At 40.0% G+C, this 8,784-nt stretch overlaps 1 protein-coding gene across 1 annotated transcript in view; it reads left to right on the forward strand.

Annotated features, from left to right (window-relative positions):
• Window positions 1–8,784, forward strand: part of LOC119414925 (collagen alpha-1(I) chain) — an 11,914-nt gene that overhangs the window by 1,754 nt on the left and 1,376 nt on the right. The window contains exons 4-7 of the mRNA XM_037682044.1: window positions 1,258–1,293; window positions 1,436–1,489; window positions 1,616–1,672; window positions 3,543–3,602. Of these exons, the coding sequence (XP_037537972.1) occupies window positions 1,258–1,293; window positions 1,436–1,489; window positions 1,616–1,672; window positions 3,543–3,602 (207 nt within the window). The remainder of the gene's footprint in view (window positions 1–1,257; window positions 1,294–1,435; window positions 1,490–1,615; window positions 1,673–3,542; window positions 3,603–8,784) is intronic.

Here is an 8,784-nt window from a genome sequence, read left to right on the forward strand (position 1 = left end):
TGGTCTTGTCTTATCTTGTCTTATCTTGACTTGTCTTGTCTTGTCTTATTTGAATGATCAAATTCTAGTTCATGGTAACATTAAGTCATGTGGTGGTAAGAAGGTAAATCTATTAGGCCACACCATGTTGTCATAACAACAGCAAAGCTTGGACTTTTACAAAATGTGAATATGGAACATGTATGTTGGACAGAGAGGGAGAAACATTATAAAGAACTAGTCTAAAACTGTATTGCCAGTAACATTACAGAAAAAATACATTAATTAACCTGTTTGATTAAAAATGTCCATGTGTCTGCCCATTTGTCTATTAGCAAAATATCACAATAATTTTCTTCTTCTGGTTGTTCCCTCTTCAGAGGTCGCCACAGCAAATCATCCTCCTCTATCTCTGTCCTCTGCATCCTCTGTCCTCACTCCAGCTACCTCCATGTCCTCTCTAACTGCATCCATATATCTCCTCTTTGTCTTTATCCTGGCAGCTGCATTTCTAACATCCTCCTACCAATATACCCACTGTCCCTCCTCTGGACATGTCCAAACCATCTCAGTGTGTCCTCTCTAACTTTATTCCCCAGTTGTTCAACCTGTGCTGTACCTCTGATGATCTCATTCCTAATCTTATCCGTCCTTGTCACTCCTAAGGAGAACCTCAACATCATCAGCTCTGCCACTTCCAGTTCTCTCTCTTGTCTCTTTGTCAGTGTAACAGTCTACAAACCATGCAACACAGCTGGTTTCTTGTAAATCTACTCTTTTACACTGGTAAACTTGATGGCACAAAATGTTGTGTGAACAATTCAACTGGTTGTACTGAAACTCTCAGAAACTAATCATTGGTTGTATACCCACAACTGATTAACTTTTGGAGTCAGCCAAATTCAAGATGGCCATTACTGATAATGGTCCTTAGCAAACACAAAACTGCTATAACGCAGTCAAATTACAGATACTGAGTTAAACTTTAAAGTGGTAGCAGCTGAGAGTCATCTCAACACATACTCTGAGCACTAACAGATTCAGCATCATTTGCTTAAATCTTTGGGGTGCAAAGCATGAGGTAACGTGCATTTTGTCAAGAAATGATAGTTTCATTTTGCATGTTTTCATGTCAAAACATGATTTTCACTATTGAAGTTTGTGTTTGTTTCTGTAAGGGATAACTGTTTCACAAAAAGAAAGCTGTTATTCCCCACCTGTCAGATGAATCTGCCCTATCATCTCATGTTCTGTGGTGCTGCTTTGTGTTTTCTACAGGGAGACAGGGGCTTCCCAGGACCTGCTGGACTTAAGGTGAGCTCATATAAAATGAACAAGCAGAAAAGTGTTGAACTCACTGTTAATACATTTTTGACAAATTGTTTTCTAAGACGTCCATGGTGATGTTGATGTCCTCAGAGCAGACAGTCATTGTTTGTCTGGTTGTTTGTATCAGGGACCAAAAGGACCTCCTGGTCAAAAGGGAGAGTACGGCTTCCCTGGGCGCCCAGTGAGTACTTTAATCTGTTCAAGTTCACAAATTGACAAATGCTGTATAATACTAAAAGTAATTTTGCTCTGTGGAAACTTCCATAGCAAAAATACAGTACTGGTTTTATTGTTTTTCCTTCTGCAGGGGCGACCTGGTATGACTGGGAGAAAAGGTGACAGAGGAGAGTCTGTCAGCATGCTGGTAAGAGGATACGAACAAGGAGGAGACTGCTTCTTAAACCACCAAATTTAAGAAAAATTCTTTTAGCTTTTATAAATAATAGTTTTAATCCTACATAAAGGAGAAAAAAAAAGCTCACATGTAGGCCTGTCGCAATAAACAATAAATCATTTAATTGCGTGATTAATGAAAATTATTGACCTCATTTTCATTTATCGGCTTTATCGTTTCTTCATGTCTCTTTCTACTAAAGACACTGGATGAGAAAAGGCTCAACTCTGGTGTTCTTCACTGACCCCTCCCTTTATCTTTTAAATCCATTTTAAACGTCCAAAATCACGTTTTTGGATCGTTAAAAGCAGCTAAGTTGAGAAGCTAAGCTACGAGCTAAGCTAGCAGGCCGACCTCGAGAAAAAAAAACTCTATCTTGTTGAAACTCCAAAATTCACAGTTGAAACCCATGCTTTTGTGTAAAAAGTTGTTTTTCTCTGCAATAAGAAGCTGAGAACTTTACTGATTTTTTTATTAAAAGCTTTGTGTGAAAAATGCAATGCTAAAGAGCTCAAACCACACTGAGCATCCGCCATTTTGAGAACCAAAGAAAGACAGCCCATGTCACGTCAAGGGGCCTCCCTCCCATTTTTCTTAAAGAGACACGCTGCTCGCTCCCTCACTATCCATCCTTCGGTTCAAACAGTCTTATACTGCCATGGTCAAAAAGGCACTACATGCAAAACTAATTAACAAATGTTTCTTCTTAAATTTGACAACAATTACTAATTATTGTCAAATTTCAAACAATCTTACAGTTTATCACAATAATTTCTGAGACAATTAATTGCCCAGCAAAATTTGTTATCGTGATAGGCCTACTCACATGACCAGTGTTTTTGTGATTCAGCTAGGCTATAATCACCTTTTCACATAGTTTGTAGTTTGAACCTACATCAATGTGATGATTGCGGCTAAACCCAGATATAAGGACCAGTGAGAACAAAGACCAAGACTCAGAATCAGTCTAGAGTGTTTATTTACAAGATGCGATATAAGCAATAAGCCAGGGGAGGGGCTGGAACCCTGAGGAGCAGAGAGAAGATTAAGAGTCGATGTTAAGGGCAATAATGATATTGTAGTTCTCTCTTATGTTGGTGGTTGAGGTCACGTGTGGGGAGAGTAGACCCAAATGGTTCCAGGTGGAAGAGTTGCAGGTGAAAGGCAAGAGGTAGGAAGGCATGGAGGCAGCTGATGAAGCACAGAGGAGCTTGAGGTCTGCAGATGAGATTTCAGGAACACAGGACATCAAAGGTAACTCACTGGAGGCACGGTCAAAAGCACGTCATTAATATTTAGCTTGGACCACAATTAGAAGGCTAGAACAAGACTACTTTGGCAGGTAATGCTCCAGTGCTGGATGAGTGTCTTCTGAAGCCTCTTATGTTCCTCATGCTCACCAAGTCGCAGGATCACAGGTGTGGCTAATGAGAGTCTGACTGTGGGAGCGCGAGCTGACCGAGCAGAACTCACACAATCACATGCACAGTCTTCAGTTAAAAAACTGCTAAAATAAGAGTTGAACTGCTAACATTTAATGTTCTAATTCACTCATCAAATACACATTGATTAGTGAATTATAAAACAGAGCTTTAAATATTTGCACTTTCATCACTGTGTTTTTCTTTGATCACAAGTAAGGTCTTTATAAAAGTCAGATTTAATTTTAATTAAAATGTATGCACCTGTTAATCAAATGATGAATATTAACGTCTAATAAATTAAAACAGTTAGCACAAGCTCTGTTTGAAACTCTTGTAAAAAAATTAAAAACTTACAAGACTGCATTGTTAAATTCATGTGAAAATATAAACTATATTCTTTTTTGTCCTTTTCTCAGGGCCCTCCAGGGCCTCCTGGTCCACCTGGACCACCAGGAAGAATTCTTGGACTCAGTGGAGTAAGTATGAACAGGACATACTAAAAATATACAATAAATGTAAGCTTATTTTTAGTTTAAATGAATAATCTTATTTTCAGGTAACAAAAATGAAAACCTGTGACTTGACTCAATGGTGGTTGTTGCCTCTGTCTAGTCTTTTCAAGCTCAGTCAAGCTGAACATGGTACATCAGTGCATCAGTCTTGGGATGTTCTGAGATACTGAGTATTCTGAAAAGGGTTTTCACTGAGAATTTATTTGGCTTTGGATTTTTTTTTTTTATTATTATTTTTTATTTGCATTAGCAACTCCGAAGAATGATTCAGCCACCGCCATGTTTGACTGTAGGGCTGACATTGAATAGGTTCCCATGGTTTCCCTTGAAATCTTTCATTCTTTATTCAGTTAAACAAAATGCTTGTAAGAGTTGTTTGACTTTTACAACAAAAAATTGTCTGAACACTCTGGTGCAAATTGTAAAAACCAAAATGAATCTATACAATATCTGTCCTGATGCATGCTCAAAATCCAGGTAAATAAATCTAGCAAGGTTGAGTCAGATCCTCTGGACAGGTCCTTTTTTGTTGAAACTTTTCATCTTTTATCCAAAAGACTTCTTCAGTCTGAGGAGCTGCAAGCAAACTCAATTTTATAAGCAGCATCTTCACAAAGTGGATCAACCAGTTTGCTGGTGACAGCCAAAACTAGATGTTTACATGCACATAAGACAGGCCCTGGACCACTTTGGCCAGGATTGCCTCATACTGGTTCAAGTGTTTGAGCAGACAGCTAGGAAGAGGGAAATTCAACCTCAGATGCAGACAGAGTGGCACCTTTCCCAAGAGCTTGCAACTCAAATCTTCAGTCAGTCGGCACCAGGCAAGCAAGATCCTACAGAAGGCACAGACCCAGCAGCTGAATGAATGGGTGAGACGGACCAATTTCACCATTGAAGTTTTAGAGGTCAAAGAAGATCATGTCCTTCAAAAAATAACAACAGACCTAAAGCAGACCACATTTCAGTAAGTGATGGATTTCACATAAAAGGTACACTTAGCACAGCATGACCAGTCCAAGACCCGACAACAACAAAAAGTTTAATTTACTGGCAACTCGTCAAGCTCAGTGCAATTCTAACAATGCCTTTGATGGAAGACAACATATCGGTAGACAGTCACACGCCAGGGAGACAGAGATTCTTGTCAGGGGACTGAACTTTGCGGTTGTGCGAAGAAGAATCCCTCTGGTGGAGATGATCACAGCCACTGAATCAGCCATCTGCAACAACAAAATTAAAGAGTGTGAAGCAGAACAACTCAGAATCAAAGTTTCAGTCTGCCTCAGCAATGCCAAACCACCGCCTTACAACATCAGTACAGAGGAGAGGGATGCACTCACCACTCTCAGCAAGGACAAAAACATCATCATTCTCCCAGCAGACAAAGGAAGGTGCACAGTGATTCTGAACCAGAAAGACTATCATGAGAAAGTTATGACACTCCTTAGTGACTTAACCACTTATGAACCTCTGAAAAGAGATCCAGGAAGTGTTTACAAGAAGAAGTTGTAGAATGTCTGAAACATTTGGAGCAGGACTAGGCTATTGACCGTTTTCTGTACCACAGACTGTACCCAGGGGAGGCCACACCTAGTCTGTATGGTTTACCTAAAATCCACAAACAAGGTGTACCTTTAAGACCAATCATTAGCATGATTAACTCTGTCACTTACAATGTTTCCAAATATCTGGCCTCTGTACTCATCCCTTTAGTTGGCAGCTCAGAACACCACATACAGAACACCATGGACTTTGTGGAAAAGGTGAGGGATGTCATCATGGAGACTGATGAAACAATGGTCTCTTTTGATGTCACATCACTCTTTACGTGCATTCCTGTTGATGATGCAGTAGAGGTGGTCAGTTTAAGATTAAAATCAGACACCACTCTGAGCAGCAGGACCACGCTTTCCACAGAACAACTGTGTCAACTCTTGAAACTGTGCCTGAAGTCAACCTACTTCACATATGGGGAGCAATATTATAGGCAGAAACATGGGTGTGCTATGGGGTCTCCAGTTTCCATTGTTGCCAACCTGTACATGGAGGAGGTAGAAAAGAGAGCCATGACGTCCTTTTCAGGGACACCACCAAGTCATTGGTTCAGGTATGTTGTCGACACCTGGGTTAAAATTAAATCTCAGTAAGTCCAACATTTTACTGACCACATCAACTCTGTGGATAAATACATCAAGTTCACACAAGATGTTAAAGATGGCAGGTTGGCTTTCTTGGGTTGTGAGGTTTCAGTCTCTGATGGAGGACATTTGGAAACTGAATTGAACCACAAACCCACCCACACCGACTAGTACTTGCGGTTTGACTCCCATCACCCTCTAGAGCACAAGTTAGGAGTCATCAGGACTCTGTATCACAGAGCAGACAGCGTCCCCACTAACTCAGGAGCCAGGCAGAAGGAGTAATCCCACACAAGACAGGCCCTGGAACAATGTGGATATCCTAACTGGGCCTTCCTGAAAACAAGGAAGAAACCCAGACAGGGTTCCAGCCAGCCATCAAGTGAAAAGGAGGAACCCAGACCCAGACCAGTGGTCATTCAGTATGTTGCAGTAGTTTCAGAGAAACGGAGACATTTATTTTCTAAACACAACGTCCCAGTGGCTTTCAAACCCCAAAATACATTACGGCAAAGACTGGTTCATCCCAAAGATCCAGTCCCCTGGCACAAACAGAGCAATGTTGTGTATGCTGTTCAGTGTCAGGAGGGCTGTGATCAGTCTTACATCCGGGAAACAAAACAGCCACTGGCCAAAAGGATGGCCCAGCACAGAAGATCAACATCATCAGGCCAGGACTCTGTGGTCTACACTCATCTCCAGGCCAGCGGTCACTCTTTCAGGGATGAAGATGTTAACTTCCTTGATAAAGAGGAATGTTGGTTTGAGAGAAGAGAAAAAGAAGCCAACTTTGTGAAGAGAACCCGTCCATTGTTAAACAGGGGCGGAGGCCTCCGTGTTCAACTGTCACCTTCTTACAATGCTGTTATTGCTAGTATCACTCAGCCCTCAGTGAATAGTAAGTGCCCATCAGGGGTCTAACAATCAGTTGTTAGGCTTATGATCCTCCTTTATCATGTGAACAACTAGTTTTTGCTCTCACCAGAAAACTGGTTGATCTTTTATGAGAAGGTGGCAAGGTGCCATTTATAAGACTGTGTTTGTTGCAGCTTCTCAGACTGAAAAAGTTTTTTCGATAAAAGACGAAATGTTTCAACAAAGAAGATCCTGTCTAGAGGACCTGACTCCACCTTATTCACACAATATCTGCTGGGTTTAAAAAAAAAAATGCCAACAACTTAAATAGTTCTTATAACCTTTTTATGTACACAGTTTTGCAAATCATTTTACCAATGGGAAATTTGTATGCTTTTACTGCATATTAAAAGTACTGTATAGAGTAAGTGGATGAGCTCTTAGTGCCACCATTATTATACATTTGTTAATTTTGTTTCAAACAACATGGTGTATGGACATACGTTTTTAGTATTTAGCACTATAAGCAGATTAGCAGCCTACTATTTTTATTATGGCTCAAGTGATCAGCCGAACTCATCTGACTTCGCTGCTTTTCTTTAAATCTCAAAGACGGTGTTCCCGGTGCGCCCCCGACCGCACTGCAAAAAGGGACGAGTAAGTCTGAGTTGGACCATCTACATGGTCTCTTTCAGGTGGAAATGGGACCATCTGGTGGTTCTGGTGGTGTATGGGTTTCCCAGCATGACAACTCTTTGATCTATCCTACAAACAATACCCATTCTTTCTTTGTTATTTGCCCCCTCAACTCTTCATTCTCTCCTCATGTTCTAACAGTCTGAGGATGTATGAATGTGAATCTGGCTTCACATCTTCAGGCTCTAACATTTGTCTTGTAAAAATGCTTTAAATAAAAATAACCATCTTGTTCACTGATATACTGTATAAGCCACAGTAACAGTCATAAACTTTAGTCAGTGGATGTGTATGAAGGATTTTTTCATCATTAAGTCCAAGTTGTCAACACAAGACAAATGTTACATACAGGTTGTTCAAGGCTCTCTGATTCTGAATCCCTGATTGACTCTTTCAGTCTTTTTCTCCTCCTGAGTTCATGGATGAGGGAGCTGGGTGTACTTCTGATATGGCGGCATTATGCCAAAACTCGAGAGAGTAAATGAGACGCCATACTCTGACAGGGAGTAGAAAATGAACTGCTTGTCCTTTTAGTTTATGTAGATCAGAGCTGGTTCCTGTTCACTATTTCTTTTAAAGATCACTAACTATAAAAATGAAATTGTGTGACATTCTGTTGTTATTTTAAAAATTAGAGGTGTGCAAACCTTTTTGATTGTCTCATGAGGTAACTCCATCTCTGATCAAAGTGTTGTCGTGTAAATAAGGCTTTTCTTTCGTGGTGCTTGAAATGTGGGTTCTGATTGAAAGCTTTACCAAAAAATAAATGGACAAAACTCATTTATTAAAAAGATCTGGCAAAGACACTAACAAAAAAGACCTGTACTGTTGTACACAGGTAAAATAACTACTTTATTTAAAAAAAAAAGCAAGTTTCATTCAACCTTTATTTAGACAGGTAAATCCCATTGAGCCCCGAGGACTCATTTACAAAAGAGACCTGATTTCAACAAAGAGTGATGAAAACAATGGACAACAGCGACAACAATAGACAAATATAAAAAGGCATACAGATTTTTTTTTTATTTTTTTTTTACAAATAAGATGGCTATAAAAAAAGTAACAAAAAAAACAGCTGGATTCTAAGGCGAATGTAGAAAACTAAAAACAGGAACATGTCTGCATTGGTCCCTGCCAGGAGTCCAACAGATTCTTAAAGACACTTAGAGAGGTCAAGTTCGAGAGCTTCAGATCTTTTTGTAAGATATTCCAGGAAACAGGAGCGGAATAGGAGAAGGTCCTTTTGCCAAGTTCAGTCCTCACTGAGGGAACACTGCAGGTAATAATGTCCTGAGAGCGCACGCTGTAACTGCACTCACGCAGAGACATGTAGGAGATGTATGAAGGCAGCAGACCAATAATTAAAGTTAAACCCTGTTTCATTTTAATTTTTCTAAAAGTCCTGTCTTGCAGTGAAATTAATGTTTTTTAATCTAAAAAAGTGTCCAACCTCA

The sequence above is a fragment of the Nematolebias whitei genome, chromosome 9 (assembly GCF_014905685.2).
Source record: "Nematolebias whitei isolate Nwh7 chromosome 9, NemWhi1, whole genome shotgun sequence".
Classification (NCBI taxonomy): domain Eukaryota; kingdom Metazoa; phylum Chordata; class Actinopteri; order Cyprinodontiformes; family Rivulidae; genus Nematolebias; species Nematolebias whitei.